Below are 27,342 nucleotides of genomic sequence, written 5' to 3'. Positions count from 1 at the left end.
AAGATGCGTGCTTCCTCTCTGTAGACTTTATGCCTCTCATCCCCTATTCCCCCTTTGCTTGCATGCAAGAGGATGAGCTGGATTTTCCTGCTGTTATAGTTCAAATGAGCTGGACTTGAAATTTTATTTTTATCACAGTGTGTCTTTTGCAGGACACTCAAGTTAGAGACTGTACCTAGGTCCTGACTTTGAAGGCCAAATTTTCCAAAACTAGAAGCTGATTGTATCTTGAAAAAATTTATACTCACATATTAAACTACATTTACATGTGTAAATGTAATTGGGGACACAAATGGGTATTGGCTGGTGTATACAAATGTTTTGTTAATATGTGGATTTTTATAGCTGCAGAAAGCCTTTGGTGTTTAAAATTTTGTCTGTAAATGTCGGAGATGAGCCTTTTATTGTTTGAATGGGATTGAGAAGAGGTTGCTTCCATTTAGTGGTTGAGCTGTAACTCTTCATTCTTGGAGGAAAAAGAGGAAATGTTATATTTCAAATTGTGTGAGAAAGGAATTTAAAACAATGCTACAGCTCCACATTAGTCCTAAAATCTCAGAGGGCAAGTGGCTCTTTGATTTCCTCTGTACTCTGACTCAAGGTGATGTGTGATCTTATTTTCCAGTTTGATGCTGAAATCATACGTGACACACAAAACATACGCTGCAGAATGAACATAGGTGCTAAGTAGTAGCCTTTCTTCACACAGACATTAAGTTAATAGAATATGATCAGATAAGAGAAGCTTACACATTGAGAGGCATAAACTTCAATATCTTATGCTTTTCTAATAGATTTCAAATTTTTAAAAAATTGAATTTTATTTGACTAAAAGGAACTACTACACAACAATTCCAGAGGGGTAGCCATGTTAGTCCATATACAGCAAAAACAAAGAGAGTTCTGTAGGACTTTAAAGACTGACAAATTTAATTTCTGCAGGCATAAGCTTTCGTGGGCTCCAGACCACTTCCTCAGATGCAAGTGTACAACAATGTGTAATTTTATATTATTATATATATTATATTATTATAGCCCCTTAAAGAAAGAGAGATCAAGAAGCATAATATCCAGCAGCTGAGATCTGTTCACTTTGGGAAGAAAAGTTTCGGAGATGAGACATTCTAAAATTCTATATTCGAGCTTTCAATGTTACATTGCCTTTCAAAGCAATGAGTGGTCAATTCCTTCATAATTTATAGTCCTGAGGTGAAATCCAGGACGCCCATTGAAGTCAATGAGAATTCTGCCAATGACATGAGTGGGGCCAAGATTTAATTCTTGAATCAGAATAATGAGGAACAAGGGATTATGGGTCTGAATTCACTGTTTTATCTACATAAATATTTTCAATTATCCTATTCTGTACTATAAGCAAATATGTGAAATACAAGCTTTTATGGAATCTCTTTTATAGGAATGCCAAAGGCGAATGAATTACCTTTTAGATGTTTTTATATTTGATTCTGAAGATCTGACACTGAATGCAACAGTATTACTGTGGCCGCAGAAGATTAATCCCATCTTTGATGAACATGATGATGTAAAAATATTTTCTTTGTACATTATATATTCTAATTTGTTTGGTCCTGTACAGTATTTGAACAATTTATTTTCACTGCTCAGAACTGTTGTCCAGTCCAAATGTGTATAATAACATTCTGGTAAGGCACTCAGATACCATGGTATCAAATGTATGTATTTATAGGAAGCCAGTGCACTAGTGGAGAATATAATAATTAGATATTTAGGATGTACCGGCAGGTTACAAATATAGAAAATTAAAACTGTTATTTGAGCTTAAAACCTTTAGCAAGTCTGGTATTTTACTTTCACTGTGGTCAATAGTCAGAGGAAGATGAAAATTCACTAGAATGCATTTAGCTAATTGGGTAAATACTTTACACACAGAAAAATTCCTTCCAGACCCCTAAAAGGAAATCAGTTTGTGACTTGAAGCATGAGAAATGAGTAACATCCTTTTAATGTGCACACCTATCACCAGGATGTCTGAGGAATTTTTTCAGGCCTTTTAAAAATTCAACTATGGCTACATACTATGTGAAGAAATTATTTCATTATTTTCTTTCTAAATGTACTGACTATTACTTTTTTCATGTGACTTTGTTCACTAGATAAATAAGAATTACGAATTCCAATTTGATGAAGAACATGCAACAATTTTTGTTTTCCGTGTTTCTGGTCCATAATAGATTACTTTCTTAACCTTTCATCACTTCTTCGAGCAATAGTCCATTGTAGTTCTTTCTCTGCCATTGTAGCAAGTTGGAGTTCACAGAATCCTCATGCTTTCCCCTGACTTTTAGATAGTTTAATGTTATAATAGTTATTTAGCTTAGAGTTTGTCTTTTTTGAAAAGTTCTCTTTAAACCCATTGGCCAAAAAAACCAAAAACACCCTTTTCTTTCTTTGAGTCTTGCTTTGGTACTAAGGAATACATCCAAAGGCAGAGAGCACATCTTCAGGCTTTAAAATATGCCGAGACTATTATTCCCTAGTGATGTGTGTACACAACGTTTATTTTGTTTAGAGTCTCCTCATATTGCTAGCGTGTGTGCTAACTGTAATTGTTTTACTGAGTGCACAGAAAAGGCTGGTGATGCTTGTTTTAAAATTATTTTTGATAGAAAGGTCAATATATGTCTGACTCTGAGGTATCACCTAAGGAGCAGTTTCTTCCTGTTTCAAAGCTGTTTCATTGAATGAGCCAGCTTACAAGAAACTCCACTCTGGGAGCTAACTGATCTGCTGGCTCTATGAAACCTCATGTTGATTTCAAGCATTTTGAACCTTCTTGTCACTTCTGCTCAGCTCAGTTAGTGACTCCTGCTGCCCAAGACAGGAAGGAGCAAAGATCTCCAGATAGGGCTTAGCACTGGTCACCATTTCCAGTACAGACCAAGAAAGCTAAAAGCCATCATGGTCACTTGTCTAAACTGGAGCCTTTGAAACCACATTGGTTCCATGAGTCTTCAAAGACTGAAGGATCACTTTCTTCAATGTCAGTTCCACATGCTATATCTTCGGTGACTGACATTGCCAGGGCCCAAGCATAATTTTGGGCCCCCTCCCACACACATACCCATGGGGATTGCAGCCTGGGCCAGGCCTCCCAGGGCCTCCAGGCCCCAGTAAAGTGTACCCTTTTTCCACCCCATGTGGGGGCCTTGGACGTTGCTTCCTCTGCCCTGTTGACATTGATACCACATCTTGATAAGATTTCTGCTGAGTCTCCAGTATTGTACCATTGGACATGCTCTGTCGTTGTCAGTAGTCTCCTTCATCTACTAAGGCTGCTTTTACATTTCCTACAGACCTGACTATCATTCCAGAACTGGAATCCCCCTTACTGTCTGTCTCTCCTTTTTCTGCAGTATCCAGGAGTCACCTGGTACTGGAGCAAGGTACTGAAGATGAGAATCTCTCTGCATCTAACCACTATAGCACCAATGCCTACTTCTCATGCTCTCAAGCTGAGGCTTTTCCTTTTTCTATGCCTCAGAAACAGTAATTCTGTTTGTCTGCATAATCATTTTTGCATAGCAGCAGGAGCTCTTCTCATATGAGATCTCTGCCTTCATCTAGGTTGATTCCCAAGAGTAGCTTTGGAAGGAGTCCATCTTGTCTCAGATCCCATGCTTCAGAGAGGGTCATGTTCTTGGTTACCACCTTTTGCAGCACCATATGTCCTTCCCACATGGGGCTCAGACTTGGCCCTATTGGTTTTTAATTCAGTGCCTTAATTGAAAAATCAACTATTTGCTCAGTTCTAGTTGTAGACTGCATTCACATTTCCCATTCTTTTAATACACTAACTTTTCTCTCTCAAGTTAGGGTGCACTCTACTATGGCCCCGTTGACATCTCTGGCTTGTTTCAGAGAGGTGCCTATTGCTGAAATTGTAGAGCAACTACTTGTGGTTAGGTTCGTACATTTACCAGTCACTAGTCTATGTCACAGCTTCTAGGTCAGATGCCCAATTTGCTCTGCAACACTGTTCTACAGTTGTTATTTAGATAAAACGCCTATCACCTACTTCTTTGAGGGATAACTGCTAGTCACTTATCCACAGTGGGATCTGCGTGTACAAAAGCTTCTGAAAGGAACTCCAGTTATGACAAGGGAAGTAACCTCCCTGTACTATATATTTTCTCCCTATCTGTTTTGATAACACTTATTTACGAGACACTGATGCCACGTGTGTTGATCACTCAAATGTCTATTGAAAGCTTTTTTTCTTTTAACACATTTAAATGATCTATTTTATAGCTGATTGAACAATCTAAACGTAAAGGTGAAAGTGAACTACTGGCCAAACGTGAGAAGCTTATTTTGGAACTAGAAAAGCAGAATCGCTGTATCGAAGAGTTTACAGAATTCTCGGAACTGGATCACATGCAACAGGTCTGATAAACGTAGTATAAAAGAGGTTCAAAGAGTCACATATGCTTAATAAAAAGAGTAGTATTGTGATTTAAAAAAAAAAGATGTAGCAAACAAAGTTAAATGTTAAAGCTCTATTATTGTACTGTCATGCTGATGAAGCACATTAGACTTCCACTCTCTCGCCAACTACCATAGCAGCACTAATATTCTGATTGGTGGGGAAATTTACCATAAGGACTTTGTTTAATCAGTTAATAGGTAGTCACAGAGTGGAGTAATATTAAAGATTATGGAAGCATATGTTTTGGGGGCTGTGCAAATGCACTGGGTGAAATCCTGACCACACTGAAGTTAATGGGATTTTTTCTATTGACTTCATGGGGGCCATGATAAATTTTCAGTAGCTGGTTTTTGTATGTTCAGTTTTGGGACATGAAACCACCAAGAGAGGTTTGTTGGGCTTTTCAGCCAATAATTTCATTAGGAATTAGCCAGTTACATAAACCTCAAAACTCCACTGTGTACTAATGGTAGGCTGAATGCTGGATCTGAAGCTTCATGACTTCCCTATCCCCTTCCCTAATCACTAAACACACTCCCTGCTATATTTTTAATTTAAAAATTGATGAAATGGGAGGATTCCTGACTTCTTGACTGATTAACTGAGTACATTTAAAAAAATTCTCTCAACGCATGGAACTGTTGTTTAAACTCTGAAATCGCAATTGCCAAGACTACATATTAGCTACAGAAAAAATTACTGATATATGTTCTTTTTGGTACAATATACCTTTGAAATTCAAATAATTCGAAAACACTTTTTTACAATTCTTCAGTATGAGAAGAGTAAAATTATTCTTATTTTAATTTTTTGAGCATTAATCTAACTCCTCATTGTGGAAAAACTCAGTTCATCTGCTTCGGGGTCATGTTATTGTCTTTGTTAAAGAGCATTAGACTAATATTATCCTGTACCTCTCACAAATTACTTTTAGTTTTGAAAAGCCAATGATTTATTGTCTGTTTTAGTATCATGTAATTATGATCGATTCGTAGCATAACCTGAATATTTTTCAAAAGATACAAAATCATTTGATTTCAGTATGTGACTGACATGAGAGCATTGCAGAAACGCATACAGGAAGCTGAGGAAACAGTAGCTTTTATTAATAAAGAGGAGACTCTCTTCAAGTGGGAGCTGACTGAGTATCCTGTTCTCGAGAGTTTAAAAGTTAATATCGAGCCTTATCAGAAACTTTTTGTTCTTATATTGAAATGGCAACGGACAGAAAAACGGTAATTATATACTTGATAGTCTTAAAGCTTAAATAAGGGAAAGGCTAAAATATTCAGGGTTCTTTTGTCCATGCGAGATATGTGAGCTATTTTGAAGCTTAACTCTCCCATGTGAATGTTTTCATCTCGGCGTTTATATCTATCCAAGTATAGATATAGATGGTTGATTGTTCATATTTTAGTTTTATATTTTTTAATGTGATAAGCAAAATTGTAAATGTTTGTGTATATGATGTAGATGAGTGTAATCACGTATTTAATGCTGGCAGTATTCTTGGTATTGGTCAAACATGAAAGAACAATTCATGTACAAATAGTTTCTTAAAGTTCTGTGAAAGAAATGTGTTTTAGGAATAATTTGGAGGAGATGGAAGTCATTTTACATGTGAAGAGAGGAAGACTATTTCACTTCTCTGGGGCACTGTCTAAATTTATATAATAAAATGCAGGTTTGAGTCTGTCTGCACTCCCAAAATGGAATGTACACCTGCTCAAATTATGATGTTGTCCTCTGGTGGGTAAATACAGCTATACAAGCTATAATAGTGACAGGTCTGAAGTGTATGAAAAGGGTATAATTCCCAGCTCTAGGAGACGCATTCACTCTGGCTCTGATTGAGTTAGTGCACTAAAAATAGAGTGTAGCAGCAGAGGGCAGGGAAGGAGCTAGCCACCCCAAGTACGTACCTATCCAAGATGCTAGTCGTCTTCTAGTGATTATAACTTGTGGAAGCCCTGATGCTAATAAACAGGTGTGAGTGCTTTGTTGGTTACCATTAGTATTTTGTACAAAATGACAGAATTAAAAAATATTAGCTGCACATCCATTAAAATGTTTATTGTAACTTTTTAACACTTCTGTTTATGATGCAAATAGTACATTTAAAATGTAAAAATATGCTTTAGATATGTACATGATGTATTTGTCCTTCTGATTCTTGTATAAGATGCATTATAATTTTGTTTTTTCTCCCAGATGGATGGATGGTGCTTTCCTGGATCTAAATGGGGAAAGCATGGAGACTGAGGTAGATGAGTTTTTTCGAGAGACATACAAGATGTTGAAGCTTTTTCAACAAAAACAGAAGAAAGCAGAGCAAGAAAAGAAGAAGACACTGCATCGCAGAGCTATAGTAGAAGAGAAGCTGGAAGAAGAAAAGAAGGACAATCCAACTATTATAATGTGTTCCTCAGTAATGGAGCAAATCAAAGACTTTAAGGTTAAAAAACCCACATTGATAATAATACTTAGCATTAAGGGGCAAAGCCTAAGCCCATCACTCTCCCAAGTAGAGACTACCATATCTGAAACATCCATTTTTGGTTACACTAGTAACTTGATAGTTCACGATATCAGATTGTGTCTGACTCCTGAGGGGGTTCACAGGGCAGGAGAAGGGAAGAAGTCACTTTCTCACTTCACCCCCATTGACCCTGAAAGGATCAGGCCCAATGTGGCTAGGGGAGTGTAGGTCTGTACCCCACTTGCACCCTATGGTTAATAGCTACTTGGAAGTGGGAAGAAAGGAGCGGGGATGAGAGCAGGAGAAGAATGAAGAGTATGCTTCACTTCTTCCAAGAATAATCAAGCTGCTGCACCAGGGTTCAGTGCCTGAGACACTCCCAAAGGAATTGTGACTGAAAGTTCCCTGTTTACATTAAGGGAATTTGCACTAGTGCAACTATATCAAGACTTGGTCTACACTACCAATTTATGTCGCTATAACTACATCGGTCAGCATGGTGGGAAATCAGTTTTACTGACCTAACCCCTGGTGAGGACAGCATTTCTCCTGTCAACATAGTCACCGCCTCTCGGGGAGGTGGAGTACCTATGCTGATGGGAAAAGCTCGCCTGTCAGCATAGTGGTGCCTTCACTAAGTGATGTAAGTGTAGCCAAGCCCCAGTGTACTGCTAAAGTAAACTCTTAGTGTAGATATGCGGCACCTGTCAAAGCATGACTTAAACTGGTGCAGTTTGCTTTTGCAGTTTGCTGGATTAAACTTCACCAGTTGAAGCCCCACTTTATGTCGGTGCAGTTACATCAGTGTGAACAGCATAAGACTCATCCAGAATCCTTCAGGAAACTTGGCTTGCAGAGCAGCCAGATGGCACTTCCTCAATGCACCTGAAGGTGCCAGAGATGCAGTCTGGGTCAAAATGTATTAACAAGCAACTGCCCATTTGGATTCTTTCATCAAGACATTCTTCACTGCCATCTTCATGATTCAAATGTGCTGCTGAACTTGCCTTCTTCTAAGGAGCAAACCCAAAATACTAGTTCTGTGCTGCTATGACAGGATTTTTTTCAAGTCCTATGGTGTTCATGGGAGTGTTGGCTCTGTCATTGCTTTTCAAATGATAGCAGGTATGCATTTAGGGTGAATTCCAATTGAAATCAGTGGCAAAACTTCAATAGATTTTAGTAGGGCCAGGATTTCACCCCTAAAGATTTAGCAAATTTTCGGGTATATGAATAACAAAGAGTGAATCAATAAATTTTTTACTTACATGTTATATAAATAATAAGATTATTACTTTCTGTCCTGGAAAAGAGCTACAGGAAAAGAAACAGATTTTGAGGAATATCTAAGTACTGTAATAGGGAGTTCTGAAAATTGGACATAAAGACAGTGAAAGGCTTTGTAAGCATTACTGTGTCCTTTTGTATTTAAAAATAAACTGGAATTAAAAAATACACAAATACAAAATACTATTTTTCTCAGATTACTAGTAGAACACTTGTATATAATGTACATCTTAATACAAAATGTAGTTGAAAATTAGTTTAATTTTTTATGCACCTGCCAAGACCTAAGTTCATGGTTCTGTATTTCTTTAGAAAAAAATAATGAATAACTTTTGGTAACAACTGAAGCAGTGCAGTGAAAGAAACCATCTGCACTGTTCAGAGATGACAACTCATGTCATCAGTTGTTGCAGGAGAAAATTTGAACCTGGGACTTGGCAGGTAAAAAGCCTTCTGGTTCATCTTTAGGAACTCATGTACAATAGCAAAATTCTTACTTATAATTCATCTTCAGTGCAGATCCACTGGTGGAATTGACACAATAGAATACAATAGTGCTACAATACACAGGGTTTAGATTGCTATGGAACATTATTTGAAAAGATTGTTAGGTATCAGAAATGGTGACTCTTCTAGAGAGTCAGTAGAATGTGGAATTATTTTTTGAAAATAATAGTTGGCATGTATATTACGGACAATTACTTAATATTCAACTTCTCTGGATGTAACAGCTGAAGGGCAGAGTTTAGCTGCCAAGGAGAAGAAGGATGAGCTAATATAGGTGGCTAATATAGATAATTCACATTATCTGCAAAATTTATATTTACATAGATGAAATTCTGTTTTGCAAATATTTTTCTCAACTAGGAGAATATCCCCACAGTGACTATCCTTTGTAACCCTGGCATAAGGACTCGCCATTGGCAGCAGATGTCAGATATAATAGGATACGATTTAACTCCAGACTCTGGAACTACCCTAAGAAAAGTTTTAAAGCAGAACCTATCCCCTTATCTGGAGCAATTTGAAACCATAAGTGTAGGCGCAAGTAAGGTGAGCACAGAGGTTTGATTGTAAATCTCTTAAGAAACAAATTAAAAGCGAAGTATGTTTGTGTGTTGGTTTTGAGGGCTGCTTATAATGACTAATTTTCCTTTTATTGTTTTATATAACTTTCTGTGTCTGTTGAGACCTAGTCATTGACAACATGACCTATTAGATGGAGCATTGGCTATAACTTTGAATTTGTTTGCATTTGTGACTTTTGTGTTGTACCATCAGTGTTACCTAACTGTATTCTTTTGCTATGCTTCAGCAAATGAAATGTTAAGAAAAATAATAAAACAATTTTATGCTGTTAGGAGAATTCTCACTTAGTTCTAAAATTTATCTAGATATGTGAGATTATATAGTGAATGTGTCAGACAAAGAAAATTAGTGCAGTGACTATAAAATATCTCTTTTCTATATTATAGGAGTTTTCTTTAGAGAAAGCTATGCACGCTATGATGGAAATATGGGAGTCTATTTCCTTTCATACAAGCATTTATCGTGAGACTGGAGTTCGTATTCTGTCTGCAGTGGATGAGATTCAGACTATTCTAGATGATCAGATTGTAAAAACTCAAACAATGAGAGGATCACCTTTCATTAAACCTTTTGAAAAAGAAATCAAGGTACGATAAACAAAATGTTTATTTGCTTTTTAAAATGGCCATTTATATTCAAGTGATAACTATACAATTGGTCTAATGTTTTATTATTGTGGCATTTTTGGATTTTTCATTAGAAAAATAGAATTTTTCAAAATTTGATGATATGGATGTTTTTAAATAAAATGTTTTACGAATTGTTTTAATTTTTAATGTTTTTAAATTTTGAGATTCCCCCTTGTTCTCCCAGTCATGGTTTCTCTCTTCCTCCTATGCCAATTCCAGTTGCAGCAGAGAGACTGTCCTGAATATCCTCATCACTTCAATCTGGGAAACCAAGATTTTATATAAATTCTCTAACCCCTGTTTCCTGATGGATTATAATAATGTCTTCATTATCTTCAATAAAAGTATTCAGTGATCTAGTCTTTATGAGCCAAATTTTGGTCTCAGCGCATGCCTTTGCATTTGGGCTCTACACTGGGAAATTCCTTTTGAGTTGGCAGAGGAAGGAATTACTTTCCCCAGGCTGCTGAACAGCAGTGGAGCCACTCTGCAGCTGCTGTTCTAACATTAGGGCTAGAATAGTCTCCATAGTAATGGTATGCGCACATACACCCCATCAGAGGAATATCTGGTGGTTCTGCTGTCTCTGCCACCACCCCTGAATTTCATTGTGTAGTTGCATGCAGGGAGCCCACGCACCAGTGATGTTCAGTCTTTACACAGTCCCTTCAAATCCTGCTCCCTACTATAATGCGAATCTGTCCTAATTCAGCTATGAACAAGACTCTCCCTGGCTATGGAGAGGTGAGCAGGATTTGTCTTCAGTATCATAATGAGTGTTATCTAATCATAAAATTATTAAAATATGGTGATAGTGAAGTGACCTGAAACTCCATTCAAAGGATTTATCAGCACTTAGGGAAACCAGTCCACTGGTAGGTTAGGCTTTCAAACTGCATAGGTAATGCATGCATAGGGAAGAACCTTAATCTTCCTAGTGGTTTACACTTCTTTTTATATTAAGTCTCCTTGGGAGAGAGAGAATGTTGTGCTGTCCATAAGATTTGGTTTCTTTACTTTTGGTTCTCTCTTTAATCTTATGTGGTATGACTATATCATGGTAGTAATTTTATTATGTTTGTTAAGGAGTGGGAAGATCGTCTTATTCGAGTTCAGGAGACTATTGATGAATGGCTAAAAGTACAAGCTCAGTGGCTTTACTTGGAGCCCATCTTTTCTTCTGAGGACATCATGCAACAGATGCCAGAAGAGGGGCGTCTCTTCCAGACTGTAGACAGATACTGGAGGGACATTATGAAGTATTGTGCCAAAGACCCTAAGGTAATATATTGACTCAGAAATAATCTGGCCCAAAAAGAAAATAATTTTATTCTTCTTCCATTTGTAATAAAAATATACTCAATGAACTGAACTGTACCTGCACTCACCCACAAGACTTACAAGGGTAAAAGCATGTGTTACATATTTATCACCTTAATAACCTTCGTTGTACACTGTACCCTGTATGTCACTTACTGTATGCACTTATTGAGATTATATATCTATTGTTACAGGTTCTTGCTGCCACTTCATTAACAGGTTTATTAGAGAAACTTCAGGGGTGTAATGAGCTTCTCGACAAAATCATGAAAGGGCTTAATGCTTACCTTGAAAAAAAGCGTCTCTTCTTTCCTCGGTATGCTGCGTGTTGACTATGTCAAAAACGATGATTGAATTTACATTTCACTGTGTAATTGCGCTGACACATACAGTAACTTGGAACTTCTGTCATTTTGTGAATCTTTTTCTAGTTTTTTCTTCTTGTCCAATGATGAAATGTTGGAGATCCTGTCAGAGACGAAAGATCCTCTCAGAGTTCAGCCTCACTTGAAAAAGTGTTTTGAAGGCATTGCTAAGCTGCATTTCCTTCCCAACCTGGATATTCAGGCAATGTATAGCACTGAAGGAGAGCGAGTGGAACTGATTTCAACCATTTCTACTTCTGAAGCTCGAGGTGCTGTGGAGAAGTGGCTGATCCAAGTGGAAGATATTATGCTGAAGAGTATACATGATGTTATTGCTGAATCAAGATTGGTATGTTTTCTAGAGTATGTTCCAGGCCACCTCCTACAAAACTATATAAATATGTGTAGTCCTTACTTCATATTAGGGTGTTCTCCTAAAGGCTTTACACACAAAAAAACTCTTCTTGCTTTGAGTGTAATTTAAGCATATGAAAGCTACAGGATCAGGGCTAAATTTTTAGTGGGAGACATATATTATGGGCCAGTTAGGTCAATGGGAGTTTTACCTTAATAAGGATTGAGATTTGTTCTGCATACTCACTGGAATGTATAAAATAAACCTGACCACATTATTAATCTTTTAAAATATCTTATTTTGTAGAATTTATTTCATTATTTCAATCTTTTTTTTTTAGTTAATTAAAAATTAGAAGTAAACAAAATACTTGTTGCAGGTTTGCCCTCACCTGAAAAAAAACCCCACAAACCAGAAAATGATTGTTTCCCAATTTAGCATGTTAAGCAGATTCTAGTAATTAATGGGGAGATTTTGACTATTTTGCAATAAAAAATGGAAGAAAATAAAGGAAAAAAGGCAGTTTAAAGGAAATATTTTGTACTTAATTAAAAAAAAACAAATATAACGTTCTCAGCATTCCAAAGAGTATTATTAAAGGCATCACATTGATTGATATACTACAAAAGCATACTCAATGGTACGTGTTCAGCTATCTACACCAACAGTTCCCAACCTGGGTGGTAGGACCCCATTGGCAAGGGGGGCACCAAAGATTCCAGGGGCTCCATGAGGCTTCAGTAATATTTGAGGTCATTTAGCCTGCTGGGTAAAGCAGCCTTGAGATCTGCGCCAGCCGGGCACAGCCCCCCGAGCTCTGTGCTGGCTGGAGTGGAGGAACAGCCTCCCCAAGGGAGCAGCAGCCCCGAGCTCCACTCTGGCTGGAGCGGAGGAGCAGCCGTCCAAGCCCCGCACCGGCCAGGTACCTGGCCAGAGAGGCGCAGCTCCCCAAGCTCCGCACTGGCAAGGCGCCTGCCCAGAAAGGAGCAGCCCTGGCCAACCCACCAGAGCCTGCCTCCATTACCTTCAGTCCATGAGGGACAGGAAGAGGCAGGGCCATGCAGGATGTGCGGTGGCAGCTGAGCCAGGGAAGGCTTAGCTTCTTACTCAGGTAAGAGTAATTTATCATTATTATTATGTAATTTAGGGTTATCATCATCATTATATGTGTTTATGGGGTTATATGTGTTTATGGACGGTGAAGGTGCAGGTAGGGTGGGGTGCGTGTTTTACCTAGTGTTAACTAGTGGGGCTTTCATGCAAAAAGGTTGGGAACCACTGATCTACACTGACACCATTATGTGATGTATTTAAATCTTTAGGCATATCCTGAGAATGAAAGAAAACAGTGGGTTCTAGAGTGGCCTGGGCAGGTAGTGCTGTGTGTGTCTCAAATGTTCTGGACGAGTGAGGTGCATGAAGCCATTTGCAATGGGCCAGAGGTATTATGAAGCATAATATTTTTATTTTTATTTTACATTTTGTATTTCAGCTATTGTACTTTGTTCAGCTAAATCATTCCTATCTCCCCCACCCCAAAATAAAGTTGGATAAAGCAATTGATAAGAAATCTTAAAACATAGAGGTGTAAATAGCCTTTGGGTGGTTTTGAATGCCAGCTAATGGTAAAATTCAGAAGAATGTACCCACTGCATCCTTTATGTGACTGGATCTTTGTCTGGCTATCTGGAAGAAAAGGGGCATTACCCCTTTAAAGGATCCCTTGCAACAGCACGGAGAAGGGATGGACAAGAAGGGCAGGATGCAGTTGGGGACAGATCAAGGTCACTGCATTGCCCTTCCTGCTGACTGGAAGAATGGGAGGGATATTTATACACCATGCAGCCACCCTCTTTACCTGGATCAGGTGGGAACCAGTCACCCACTCACCCACCCATATTCTTGGAAACCTAGTCCTATTCGCTTTGACCCCCCGGTAGGCATTATACTAGTTGCATCATTACTTTGTGGGGCTGGGATGGAATTTTTCCCTCACTGCCAGATTGGCCAAGGTGAGGTGAATTTTTTCACCTTCTTCACAACTGGGCTGCGAACCTAGTGGGGTGGACTAGGTGGGGAAGGTTATCATGTTGCAACTTATACGTAATACTAGTGGTGGACAGGCTATAGTTATCAGATAAATTGGATTCCTTTTCCTGGCCCTCCTTCAGAGAGCTGAGGAAGGGAGTGAGGCTCCTATGTCTGGATCAGTGGAGAACCAACTCCCTCCTCCCTGCACTGTACAATTTGCTGGGTGTACTCTCAGATGTTATAAGTTGATAACATAAGCAGCCTAATTAAACCACATCCATGCCCTCTTGTCTTTCTTCTGGCATGGATGGGCAATGTATAGTAGTCAACTTTTTACTTTCCCACTGAGTACTCAGGTAACTGATTTCCAAAGAGTGAGAATAGAAGTGCTGCTTACAGACCAAATCCCGAATTTTTTTGCACTAAAAAATTCCATTGAAATTGGTAGAAGTTTTATGCTCAAGGAATCCAGGATTGTGCTCTGAAAAACATAGGCTGATCTCTAAGCTCCTGCTACCTTAGAGTTTTCTGTTAGAAAAGTCTAAATACTGGTACAGTCCTCATTCTAACAAGTTTTTAAAAACAGTGGTACTATCAATCAAGTGTGGAGGGATCAGAAAGTAGGAAGGTAAATGTAACACAGTGGAGCTTTTCATAGTTTGGGGGCATATACAGCACACTCACATATTTGCATACACAGCCATTTATTTATGGGAACATTTTTAGTATTGTAGTTTGAGCCAATTTGCTATAAAATAATTAAAAATTATTACTCTGCTAATTTCAAAGATTTTCACATAGATAATATAAACATAAAGACATCTGTATTCAATTCTTTCTCTAGGGGATCCACTTTTTAAAAACCATGACAGTGGTTTCAGACTGCACTTCCAATAAGAATAAACACTTTAAATAACTTTTCTTAAAATAAAATTATTTCTAACTAAATGTTCTGCCTAACACAGAATTTGTAAAAATTGCTATTTACAAAGTCTGAAACTGCTTTTGATAAAACAAATGCAAACTAAATAATTTTAAAAAATCATATAAGATGAGCTGAATCCTACAACTTTTCCTTAAGCAAAGTTACCATTGGTTTAATTGAAATCTTTATGTATATAATCCAGAGGTTTGTAAACTGTGGTCTGTAAACCACTAATGGACCAGAGAGCACTTGCAGGTGGTTCACAGAAAATAGGCTGGTCTATGCTAGCTCCTCCTCTTTGTTTACTGCTGAAATGCAGTAGCCTGATCCAAAGTCCACTGAAGTCAGTGCTCCCATTAACTTAAGTGGGCCTTGGAGTCAAAATCTGTAAGTAAATAAATAAATAATAAAATTGCCATGGCTCTACAAAGTAGTTAGATAATTGCAAGTGAGAGAGGAGGTGGTCCCTTGGAAATGACTGAGAAGAGAGATGGTCCATTAATCAATCTCTATTAAGATGTCTATTACACTATGAAAAAAATTCAGAACCCTAATTAATTGCACACTAAGGTCCAAAGATTGTTAAATACAATTTGACATTTTTTCTTGCAGGGTTTACAAGGTTATTACAATACTCTTCAGCTTCAGCTTAATGATATTGTAGAATTGGTAAGAGGAAAATTATCTAAGCAGACACGAACTACACTAGGTGCTTTGGTTACTATTGATGTGCACGCTAGAGACGTCGTCATGGAGATGATTGAAAGCGGTACATAGCTTTTAAAAATTTTATTCTTCGTTTGTGTCTAACATAAAGTTACTCAGAACCCAGTGAAATAGATTTGCATTATCTGACTTTCCTTGCTGCCCTTAAGCATCATAATAATTTTTACATGTTTTCTGTATGAAAACATTCATAATTTATGTACTGTTTCATACTGGCAAATTATTTATTTTATACTTAGCAGAAAACCCAATTTTCTAAAAAATTTTCATATTTACTGCTAATTACTTTCTTACCAGGTGTGGAAAATGAGACAGACTTTCAGTGGCTTGCTCAACTGCGATATTATTGGGAATATGAGAATGCTCGTGTCCGCATCATTAATTGCAATGTAAAATATGCCTATGAATACCTTGGCAACTCTCCTCGACTTGTCATTACTCCCCTTACAGATAGATGTTACCGTACCTTGGTATGCCTTTATGTAAAACTTGTAATTAACCTGCTTAAAGAATTAATTTAGCTGTAATATGGCATTTCCAACATTTATACTAATTACAGTGGCACTTGGGAGCACTGCAATAGCCCTAGGATTTCCAGAATTTTTGTTAAAACATCCAATTTTCAGGGATTTTAATTCCTATTTAAATTTTAAAACTGAACCTGGCTAGCTACACTAGATCTGCCACAATTGTCATGTTTTGTGCTGAACTGATGACCACTTACCAACTTCATCAAATGGGCTGGGCTTGTAGATCTGGCAAAAATGGGGACTGAAAGATGAATAAAACCAGGAAATGGGAAGACTGGGGTTAGAGGTGTGGAAGAGAGATGTGGAAAGAGTGGAGGAGAAAAAGAGAATCCTAGTTATTAAAGGGAGGAATAAAGGTGATGGCAGAACTAATGGGAAGGAGAAAAGAAAGACAATTTGGAGTGTAGGGGAGATGGAAAGTTTGGGATGGGAAAAGAAGAGAAGATGGTGTGGGAGAGAATAGAATATGGGGGAGAGCAGGGTCTGATGGACATTGGAACATGGGCAGAGCAAAGGGAGACAGTATGAGAAAGCACAAAGAATGAGTGGGAAAGGAAACGCTGCATCTCAAAGAAGGAAAATGAGAGACAGAGGTAGAGAAGAGAAGCAAGCAAGAGCAGGCACATTGATTTAAAAATATTATTGCCTGAGGAAGAGCTTGCATGATCAGGTCCAATATAACACACAGTGTCTAGACATAATATGGGCTGCTCAGGAATGGATAAAATTGAGCACTGTTCTGAGGCACCTACAATAAAGAATAACTCCAGACTGAACTTTGAGTTTCCTGTATTTTGGAGACATGTCATTTTTTAGCATAGCCTTTTTCATTTACTATAAATCTGTATACAATAGTGTTTTCAACTATCTAGTGCCATTTACAATTGAATTTAAAATTATTTTCCATTATGAAAATTTTTGGATTACATTATTCATTTTAATAAATTATTTCTATTCTTTAGATTGGAGCCTTTTATCTAAACCTTGGTGGTGCACCAGAGGGCCCAGCAGGGACAGGTAAAACGGAGACCACCAAAGACTTGGCTAAGGCTCTTGCTGTGCAGTGTGTTGTCTTCAATTGTTCTGATGGCCTGGATTATCTGGCAATGGGGAAGGTAAATTGAATTAAATTTTAAGATCAGTGTGTGTTTTTCAGGAGGAAAAATGTTGACTTTCAGTGGGAGTTAAGTACCAATTTCACATTGGCACTTTTGAAAATCCCACCCAAACAGTTTATAGTCTGTCTGCTGACTTCAGTGCAGGCCCGCCAGTGGGGGGCAGAGGGGCGGCAAAGGGGGCAATTGCCCAGGGGTCCAGCAACTTAAAAGGGCCTGGGCCTTTTTTATCTGCAGCCCCACCCACACTCCACCCTAGGCCTCATCTGGCCCTGTCTCTTGCTGCATCGCTCCTTCCCCACCCACTTGGCCTCCCTGCCATCGCTCACCACTTGCGTCCCTCCTCTTCTCCCCCATTTGCCCCGCTCGCCACTGCTCATCACATCCCTCCCCACCCCACTTAGACCCCTCGGCTGTTGCTCACCACCTGGGGAAGGAGGAGTGTGGAAGAGAGAAGAGGGACTGAGAGTGGCAGGGGGGAGGAGGGAGGAAGGGACAAGGTGGTGAGTGGGCCAAGAGGGGGAAGGGAATGGGTCCTGGGATGGAAAGGGGGCAGGTCCTGGGATGGGGGTGGCCTGTGGGCAGGGCCACGGGCGGAAGAGGTGGGACGGGACTGTTCTGCTCTGTGTTCTGGAATTTCTGTCGGTGGGCCTGCTTCAATGGGACTACTTGCAGTGTGTTATCTTAGGTATGTGCAGAGGGGTTTGCAGGACCAGGGCCTATGAACCCAACTCAGCTTCCATTAAAACCAAGGAAAGATTTCCATTGACTTAATTTCCTAATATATCTGCTGACATTTCCTCTAAGTAGGCTTATATTATTCAAAGTATGCAAATAACTGTACTACACAGCATTACATTTCAAGCCAACATACTACTGATTGTTGCTTTTAAATCCCCCCATACTCCATTACATGTAAAGTTATTGTCCATCTTTCTACTTTTTACAGTTTTTTAAGGGTTTGGCTTCGTCTGGTGCTTGGGCCTGTTTTGATGAGTTTAATCGTATTGAGCTGGAAGTACTGTCTGTGGTGGCTCAGCAGATCCTTTGCATTCAGAGAGCCATACAAATGAAGATGGAAACGTTTATTTTTGAAGGGACTGAACTGAAGCTCAATCCCAACTGCTTTGTAGCCATTACTATGAATCCAGGTTATGCAGGACGTTCTGAACTGCCAGACAACCTCAAGGTAAAAAAATAAAATAAGCATATTTGTTTAATAAAGCATTTAAGAAACATAGTACCAAATTCACTGTTGGAGTTACACCAGAATGTGGCACCTACAATATAAACAACTTTTATTTTTTTAATTTTGTATTTCTTATGCAATATATTTGTCAGATTTCATTTATTTTCTTTTATTCAAACCAGTTTGTTCTCCCTGAAGATTTTTAATAAATTTTTCTGCTGTTATGAACTGAAGTTACACTAATTATTATTATTTTTGCTTTTATGTGTGATGGGCCAAACCCTTCAGTGAGGGTTGTTTAGCTGGGGTAAGGGATAAGAATTGTGTAGGGACAGCAGGATTTGATCCTGTGTGCTTTTAAAGTAGTGTTAATATTAAATCCAAATATTTTAAGAAAATGTGTTTTAAAATAGCTTAGAGTGGAGTTTTATTCAAAATCAGTGCTTGTGCAATTTGACTAGCTCATGTGATGATGAATCTATACAAATTACCAGATACAAATATTTGCTGTGGTGTTTGTTTATGCCAGTGTTCCTATTTCAGTGGTGAGACATGGCTTCAGCAAAGTAAAGTGGAGGTGTCTCAATAGCAGCATTGCGGTTCTATGATCCCTTTAACTCACAGCACCAAACTAAGATGGGCCAAAGCCACATTGCCTCAAAGGGAGCTCAGGGAGGAATGCTACCTCAGGAAGGCAGAATTCATCCAGGAATGTTCTAGTCAGCAGTGAGCGTGTTCACTGCTACACACCTTCTGGGGGTGCAGTATACTGTCCCATCTACCCGGTGTCCTGTCTCCCACCCCTTCCTGCTGTTCAGGTGTGTTTGGCCCATAGGTGCTACACAATGAGTAATCTCTGTGGAAAGAAAGGATGTGGAGGAGGAGGAAATTAACGCAGGTAGTCTGGTGAATAATGTTATATATAATGAGGACCATATAGGCAACTTGCTTATGTTTGGCTCTGAATGAGTCATGGATCTTGTCCTCAGAGATTGATAATACTGTTACAACAGGAACTTTTATGTTGCAATATCTATACATATTGAGTGCAAATCAGAGTTACAGGAATTCTTTTATTCTTCCAAATGTTTTAAGTATATTTCCTGCGATATGCATTTCAGGTTCTTTTCCGAACAGTAGCCATGATGGTTCCTAACTATGCTCTGATAGCAGAAATCTCGCTGTACTCATATGGATTTCTGAATGCCAAGCCTTTATCAGTGAAGATAGTAATGACTTACAGACTTTGTTCAGAGCAACTTTCCTCTCAGTTCCATTATGACTACGGTATGCGTGCAGTTAAAGCTGTATTAGTGGCCGCTGGCAACCTAAAACTGAAATTCCCACGAGAGAATGAAGATATATTGGTAAGTTCCTGAGGTAACATAGTGGATTTCACTGAGCCAAGTACTTCAGAGTTTTGAACCTAGCTGTGCCATTGCCCCACTATATTGCCTGCTGGAGTCACTGAACCCACTCTGTTTATCTGTAAATTGGGGATAAGAATGCTTAATTATTTATTTCACAGGGATATTATGAAAGATAAACAAGTTAATATTTTATAGTACTTTCTAAATGTAAAAAACTATATGCTAAGTATTATTTATTATCTAAGATCGAAGTAAAAACTAGTTTCAGAACTGAGTTTTAACTGAGAGGATAAATTCAAATTCTTGATGAGGAAAAAACAGATGTAAAAGATAAAGGTGTATTTGGGTGAATTTTGATGGCCTGTAATGTACATGAAGTCTAACTAGATGATCTTCTGGCCTTAAACTCTATGAAACATCTTTTCCACCTGTCATTGTGGAATTGATGCTTAAATAACTGACGTTTGGAAAGTACTGCAACATCTTTCAATGAAAGATCCTATATAAATACAAAGGATAAAATATGATATGTTTCCTGCTTTCTGACAGGAGATTCCTAATTTCAACCACATTTTCTTGTGCTCCTGAGTTGCTCAAGGAATCTCTTGATTCTGGTCAAGTGCTGCATTCTTGAAGCTGCCGTGCAGGCAGGCTGATTCTCTAAGTTGTGCTAACTCCTGGCTTCTCTATTCTGCATGAGTATGCCAGGTCTAAACTGCATGGAAGCCAAGAATAGAGGAGACAGTGCAAAAGGAGACATAGCTTGCTTGGCTCCCCAGTAGCATGAGGTCAAGAAATCTCCCTCTTCAGTGCTGCATTAATGGATGGAAGATGGAGATGGAGGGGATCTTGTTAGGGCTAAAACTGGGGAAGGAATTGCACAGAGATGGCAATGCTGTTCATGAGAGGCAGGGGAGAGCGTTTGGGGTGCTCCATCAAACCCCCAACACAATTTAAGGAAATGCCCTGCTTAATGCATCTTCACTCATTAGGGAATTTTGCCTTTTAGTACAGCCTAGTATTGACTGCTATACAACTTGTTACTTTTTTAATTGCTTAAGGTACCACATCACATATTAACATGTAGTTCACATTTAGATTAAATCTCAGGAAAAACTTTCTTACTATAAGAACAGTAGGACAATGGAACAGACTACCTCAGGAGGATGTAGAAGCTGCTTCTCTGGAGGTTTTCAAAAGGAGGCTGAATAGCCATCTATCTTGGATGGTTTAGAAGACACAAAATCCTGCATTTTGACAGGGGATTAGACTAGATGACCTTTGCTGTTCCTTCTAACCCAATGATTCCGTGATTCTCATTGTGCAGACTGATTTTATTACTGAATATGGTAAAATAATTATTTTGTAGTCAACATGTAAATTAGAACACACGTTTTCTGTAAAATTATGTATTTGTTTTCTTTAGCTTCTTCGATCAATTAAGGATGTGAATGAGCCTAAATTTTTATCACATGATATACCTCTGTTCATGGGTATAACCAGTGATTTATTCCCTGGCATTAAGCTTCCTGAAGCAGACTACAATGTAAGTACATTTGTAAGGTAATTTTTTTCACTAATACTCATGGCATCACATCAGTTGTAATTAATGCAGTACTCTGTTTCTAATTGCAAAATGAAGCCATATGAAATTCACTTGGTTTTCTTTTGAACACCAAACCAGCCTTGGGTGTCTCATCATTTGCAGAGCTGGATCTGTTTTTGGAGCTTTGGCCCAAACAGCTAACAAATCCCAGGACTCTCTTATCTTAAACAGCCTTTTTGGATGTATACCAGTGGTCTGAAATCCCCCTCACTTCCCCTGGATTTTAATGTCTTTTGTGACTGACTTGCTGGTCCCCTCCCTGGTCTTTGGGGTTTTCCTAGTTATTAGACATGGTGAAACTTGCCAGGATTAGTTAACTCTTCCTGTTCTTCTGCAGTAGGATGGAAATGGCCAGGCTGCCTTCTTCCCTGGGTGAGGTAACTAGCCTCTCAATTCCCTTCTCTCTCTCGCACAGAGGAAAAAAAATAAAATATAGGTGGGAGTCAACCAGATGTCGGTTCCCAGAAGACTTTGCACAGGTTCAGTTTGAAATTCTAAATTTTGTGGAAACTTGAAATTCCTAATGAACCTGCAAAGTTGTACTGTTGCAAACCCAGCTTCTTGTAGGTTTATGAAATGCCCATGCTCCTGTTACGATAATGGTAAACCATGTGGGAGGTTTTCAGTACACTCGCACGAATTTCGGAGAAGGGGAAATATTTGTCTACTTTTATCTTCCACAATACAGTAATTGGAGTGGGTGGGGTGTAAGCAGAGGCAAATGTTCAGTAAAGAAGGTGATGGTTTTGCTTCCTAACTCAGGATTCGTCTGCACTTTAAACACTGCAACAGCATAGTTGCAGCTCTTCAGTGTAGACATTTAATACAGCGATGGGATGGTTTCTCCCATTGCTATTGTAAATCCACTTCTTCAAGAGACAGAAGCTAGGCTGATGGAAAATCCTTCCATCAGCCAAGCACTGTCTGCACGGAGACTTAGTTCAGCTTAACTGTGTGTGGATTTTTTGCACTCCTGAGCAACACAACTGGAACAGTCTAATTTTCTAGTGTAGACTAGCCCTCAGTATTAGGCTCTGAGATAGAAAGGATTTCTTTACACTGGATAAGCCATCACAAAGAAATATATACATCACTAGAGGCATCAATATCCAAATAAAGAATTTGAAAAATTAGCCATATATTTGACTAAAGTAACAATCTTTTGTTTAAGTCGGAACATCTTAAGTTCTGTGCATGTCAGTAAATAGTGCTCAATTTAGGGCATGTCTACTCAGGAATGTTAAGATGTGAAGCTAAAGCACATTAGTTAAATCTATGTGTGGACACTCTCATTCAGAAGTAAGGTGGTCTTAGTTTTCTTTAGCTTAATCCCAGAAGATTCAGTAATTAATTAATTTGAGTCTGTTATCCACAAATGTAATAAAACATGCATGGTGGGGGTTTGGAAGTTGTTCTAGGTAATAATCTGAATGTGGAATGATGAATGCACATTCATTTTGTTCATGAAGAACATTATATGACTTTATAAGGGGTTGTTGTAAATTATGTAATACATTACCATGAAAATATTCTTTTTTAAAGACTGTTATATAAAAAGATTTTATTTGGTTTTGATTTTAGGATTTTCTGGAATGTGCCAATGAATGCTGTGTTATAAGCAATGTCCAGCCTGTTAAAGTTTTTATTGAAAAAATGATACAGACCTATGAAATGATGATTGTTAGACATGGGTAAGATTACCAGTGCTTGTTTCACAAGTACCACAAGTTGTAGTTATGTTTTGTGTAATAGGCAATAGAGAATATTTATGGATATAGACTAAGAAATTATTTCCACTTTTAAGAAAGACAAACAGTGATTATTTAACTCAATTATAGAAAATCCCAAGGGTCACTGTATGCTGCAGAATTTTTATATTGGTACATTTGGATATCCAATTCGTAATGCAGATTTGGTGCCCAAGAAAGCGAAGTCTCTGAAGCTGGGTGTATTTGATCCTGCAATCCCAATGCTCCCTTTGAGTTCAGTAGCAGCTTTGCCTGTTTAATAGTTGTAGGTTGGGCCACGGTTGTAGAGAGGAACTGAAGTTGTAAAAGCTTGTCTGTATTAGAATATTAGCCCACCAGATCTCTGCCATTTTAGTCCTTGCCTTTTTTCTGAGCAGCAAGTAGGTGGTGGTAATAATATGTATACAGTACCTCACAAGATGTACAAATACTTAGCTCTAATATATGGCTTTGCAAATTCATAACACTTTGCAAATATTAACTAGTTAGTCCTTTAAAATACCCTGAAATGGGATGAAATTAACAAACTTATTTTGAGTTGTGACAGAAGATAACTTGATTTTTGTTTTTAGTGCAGGTTCCTTTTCAATTTTTGTCTTCTTCTTGAATTTTATGATAACCTTTACCTAGACAGCAAGGAAAATTAGAGAATAAATTTAGGCCTAATTCTGCAAATAAATGCACTAGTGTAAATCCCAGCTGCTGCACAGAATCCAGTTGGGTCAATTTATGTACTTTAATTGTGCAATCAAATATATGCAGTTGCATGAGCAAATCAAGTGTTTGCATACACAAATTACCATTTAGACTTCTAATTGGTCATTTCGGACTTATAAAATACCTGATTTGTATGAGCAACTGTGGTAATAATGCACACAATGCAAACATGCAAATTCCACATACATTTTTTGTATTGTCCTCCTAAAAATGGTTCCTAATCATTGACTCAATGACGTAATACATTTCACACTATAATTTTTGCTAATAGAATCAGATCCAGCAAACACTTAAGCATGTAATTTTAAGCATGAGTAGTCGCCATTGAGGCCAATTGGCTGGATCAGTGCCAGAAAATCTATATTTGAGGAAATTAAGATTTTTAATAAGTTTCTTTAATCCATAGCTTTATGCTTGTCGGAGAGCCTTTTTCTGGGAAGACCAAAGTTCTACAAGTGTTGGCAGATACACTAACCCTTATGAATGAACGTGGATATGGTGAAGAAGAAAAAGTAATTTTTAGAACCGTAAATCCAAAATCCATTACCATGGGTCAACTTTTTGGACAATTTGATGTGGTATCTCATGAGGTATTGTGTTTAATATGTCTGTTTTAAAAAATATTGTATAGTAATTGGCCATACTGCTCCATTGGTTATGCTTGTGCAACTCCGTTGGCTTTGATAGGTTTGCATGGGTGAATCCGTGTCTTCACTGCAGAGTGCTCTTATTCAGGTGTTGCCCATAACCCCCTCCTTTCCCCCACATAAATTCCTCAACTAAGTTTGGTGGTACTTTAAACCTGGGCTAGCTGACCTGGCTGGGGGTATAGGCTAGAGCCTGGATGTCGCTGTCACTTCCTCTGGTAATGCACCCACTTTGCAGTGAGGACTCAGGCTAACTCATTGAGTGCTTATAGTCCTCCAGTACTTTTCTGTGGTTTCCGCTGTGTGCTCAGAAGGACAGACAAGTTCTCCCACAATTCACTGAGAAAGAATCATAGAGCAGCTCAGCTTACTGTAGCACAAAGAACCATGGGAGATACCCCCAGAAATCTGGGCCGCATACACTGTGCAGCAGTACTAGTGAGGATACAGTAACTCAAGTATATCTTTGCAGTATGGGTGCTCACATTCAGGCTAGCCTGACTTGGGTGCTCAGACCCAGGTTTTGGAGAAAATAAATGTGATTGTATGGGAGACACCTAGCCCTCCTGCCAACAATTAAAAAAGTAAGTGTCCAAGTCCCCCTTCTGCATCTATCGTCGGAGAAGTCAGGTGGATAAATACCAAAACTCAGACTAAAGCAAAACAAGGAACAATTTATTCGGGGGCAAATAACAAATGAGGGGTCACTTGGGGATTTAACACGGTGAAGCTTAACTCCAGATTCTTTCCCAACTTAAACCTAAACTACCCAGGCCCAAAGTTCATAAGAACTACTCAAGGTCTTTCTTCACCCTCCTGGGGCGTTGTTCACAACTCCCATGATTATGAGCCGGGAACTCAGGAGCTGATGATGGACTCAGGAACCGCTGCAGATAAGCATGCTGATCTTCTTGTTTGGGGGCTATCCGTGATGTTCTTCCTAGAGGCTTCTCTTCTTCTCTCAGCAACTCCTGCACGTGACGATACCTTGCTGCCTTTAGGGCAGACAGCCCCGAGCTGACTGGCTCGCTACAATTTATAGAGTCCTGTTGCGAGGCGAATCACACTCCTTTTCACCATACCTTTCCCGCCTTTTTCCCAGAAAGGGCGGGAAACACTGGGGAAGAAGGTCTCTGAGATGGAGTCCTAGTTGTTCTTTCGCCATTTCAAAATGGCGATCAGCTTAAACATTTCATTTAATTAACATAATAACTCCCACACTGAGGATTTTACCCATAAGGAATAGGGAACATAACACTAGGGTATTCTCAACCCAATACAGGTGTTGCTCACTCAAGTTAACTGCTGTGGAGACATAGACTGAGAACAGAAATGTTTTAAATTTGTGAAAACTGGACCAAAAAGCAAATAGACTTTGTTATGTCAAAAGATGCTAACGGCTTGCATGTTAGGAATCATTGATGTATAAATCCTCTCTACAAACTCCCTACAAAAAGAGCTAAAGATGGTATGCTGTACCCCCATGCAGTAGGTATTGTATGAGTTAAAGTGCTCTTCTGTGTATGGCAGTAGAGATGCAGAAATTCCTGCAGAGCAGCTGCACTGAAGGAGGGTAGAGTCACAGGCTCATCTTTCAGGGCTATGTGGTCTCCATGAGCAGCCTTGGGCATGGTCTACATGCAGTTTTTGTACTGCTTTAACTTTTTTTTGGTTAGGGGTGTGATTTTTTGTTCCACTGTAGTTAACATAGTCCCTAGTGTGGAAGGAGTTATACCAGTATAAAAATGCTTATATTAGTATAGCTTATTTCCATAAATGTATGGGAATGAGCTATAGTGATATAAGTGCATCCACACACTTTAACTATATTGGTTTCTAAACCAATATAATAAAAGCAGTACAAAAATCACATAGACAAACATTTGGCCTACAGTTTTCCAATATGTAAAACTCAGAGGGTGATTCAGGAAGAGGAGATTTGTCTAAACAAGTAATGAGATATGTATGAGGCCCTGGAAGAGGTGCAAGAGAGCCGCTTTTTCATGGCCACATAGGAAGAAAAACAAGATGGAATGGATGTGATTTATTTAGACTACAACTTTATTCACTTAACATATCTGGGAATACCAGGGAATAAATCATACAGTGCAGGTCATCATTCATTCCTTAATCAGTTCTACCTATTTGTGAGGGCTCAGATCAGCCCTACCCCTTCCCAACCTGGTTCCTGTCATTGTTGGGACATTACTGTCCTCACTTCCTGAGAAGGATAAGAGTTCTAGGAAAATGGACCCCAAACCCCCTTTTCCTAGCTTCTTTAGAGGATGCCTTCCCCTAAATCCTCTTCCAACTCCTGTTTATCAAGAACTCTATCCCCTCTGTAATGAGTACATGCACTGGACACCCACCATAAGGAGGCACCAGCAATTAGCATGGCTGCTTTTAGAGACAGGGCAGAGGTGCTTTCTGTAAGTGTGCTCTTCATTACCACCCTTGTTTGAGGAAACAAGACTTGTGTATATTTTATAAACAAACAAATTACTCTAAGAGAATATCTGATTTTTTGTCACCAGGTTCTGATGGGAAACTGAGACTTGCAAAGCCCTGAATTCTGCTACTGCTTGGCAAAGGGTCAATAATATTTTAAATAGTTCTTAACATTTCTCAGTGTTTTTACTTAGTTGTTCTCTGTTTTGTTAATTAACATGAGCTAAATAGAGCCCTGATCCTGCAAAACACATAAGCATGTGAATAGTCCCATTGACTTATAGATTTAAAAAAAAAT

At 38.6% G+C, this 27,342-nt stretch overlaps 1 protein-coding gene across 1 annotated transcript in view; it reads left to right on the top strand.

Annotated features, from left to right (window-relative positions):
• The window catches only part of DNAH12 (dynein axonemal heavy chain 12), a 153,059-nt gene that overhangs the window by 34,129 nt on the left and 91,588 nt on the right, over positions 1-27,342 (top strand). Inside the window, exons 14-31 of the mRNA XM_067544211.1 lie at positions 1,418-1,543; positions 4,291-4,425; positions 5,510-5,703; positions 6,680-6,923; positions 9,102-9,287; positions 9,710-9,910; positions 11,039-11,233; positions 11,467-11,588; positions 11,704-11,986; positions 13,315-13,434; positions 15,561-15,717; positions 15,972-16,144; positions 17,167-17,319; positions 18,269-18,508; positions 19,630-19,875; positions 21,305-21,424; positions 23,066-23,175; positions 24,356-24,539. Of these exons, the coding sequence (XP_067400312.1) occupies positions 1,418-1,543; positions 4,291-4,425; positions 5,510-5,703; positions 6,680-6,923; positions 9,102-9,287; positions 9,710-9,910; positions 11,039-11,233; positions 11,467-11,588; positions 11,704-11,986; positions 13,315-13,434; positions 15,561-15,717; positions 15,972-16,144; positions 17,167-17,319; positions 18,269-18,508; positions 19,630-19,875; positions 21,305-21,424; positions 23,066-23,175; positions 24,356-24,539 (3,189 nt within the window). The remainder of the gene's footprint in view (positions 1-1,417; positions 1,544-4,290; positions 4,426-5,509; positions 5,704-6,679; positions 6,924-9,101; positions 9,288-9,709; positions 9,911-11,038; positions 11,234-11,466; positions 11,589-11,703; positions 11,987-13,314; positions 13,435-15,560; positions 15,718-15,971; positions 16,145-17,166; positions 17,320-18,268; positions 18,509-19,629; positions 19,876-21,304; positions 21,425-23,065; positions 23,176-24,355; positions 24,540-27,342) is intronic.

The sequence above is a fragment of the Emydura macquarii genome, unplaced genomic scaffold (genome assembly GCF_026122565.2).
Source record: "Emydura macquarii macquarii isolate MOO-44397 ecotype Brisbane River unplaced genomic scaffold, CSIRO-AGI_Emac_v2 contig_968, whole genome shotgun sequence".
Taxonomy (NCBI): domain Eukaryota; kingdom Metazoa; phylum Chordata; order Testudines; family Chelidae; genus Emydura; species Emydura macquarii.
This window is presented reverse-complemented; position numbering and strand designations above follow the sequence as displayed.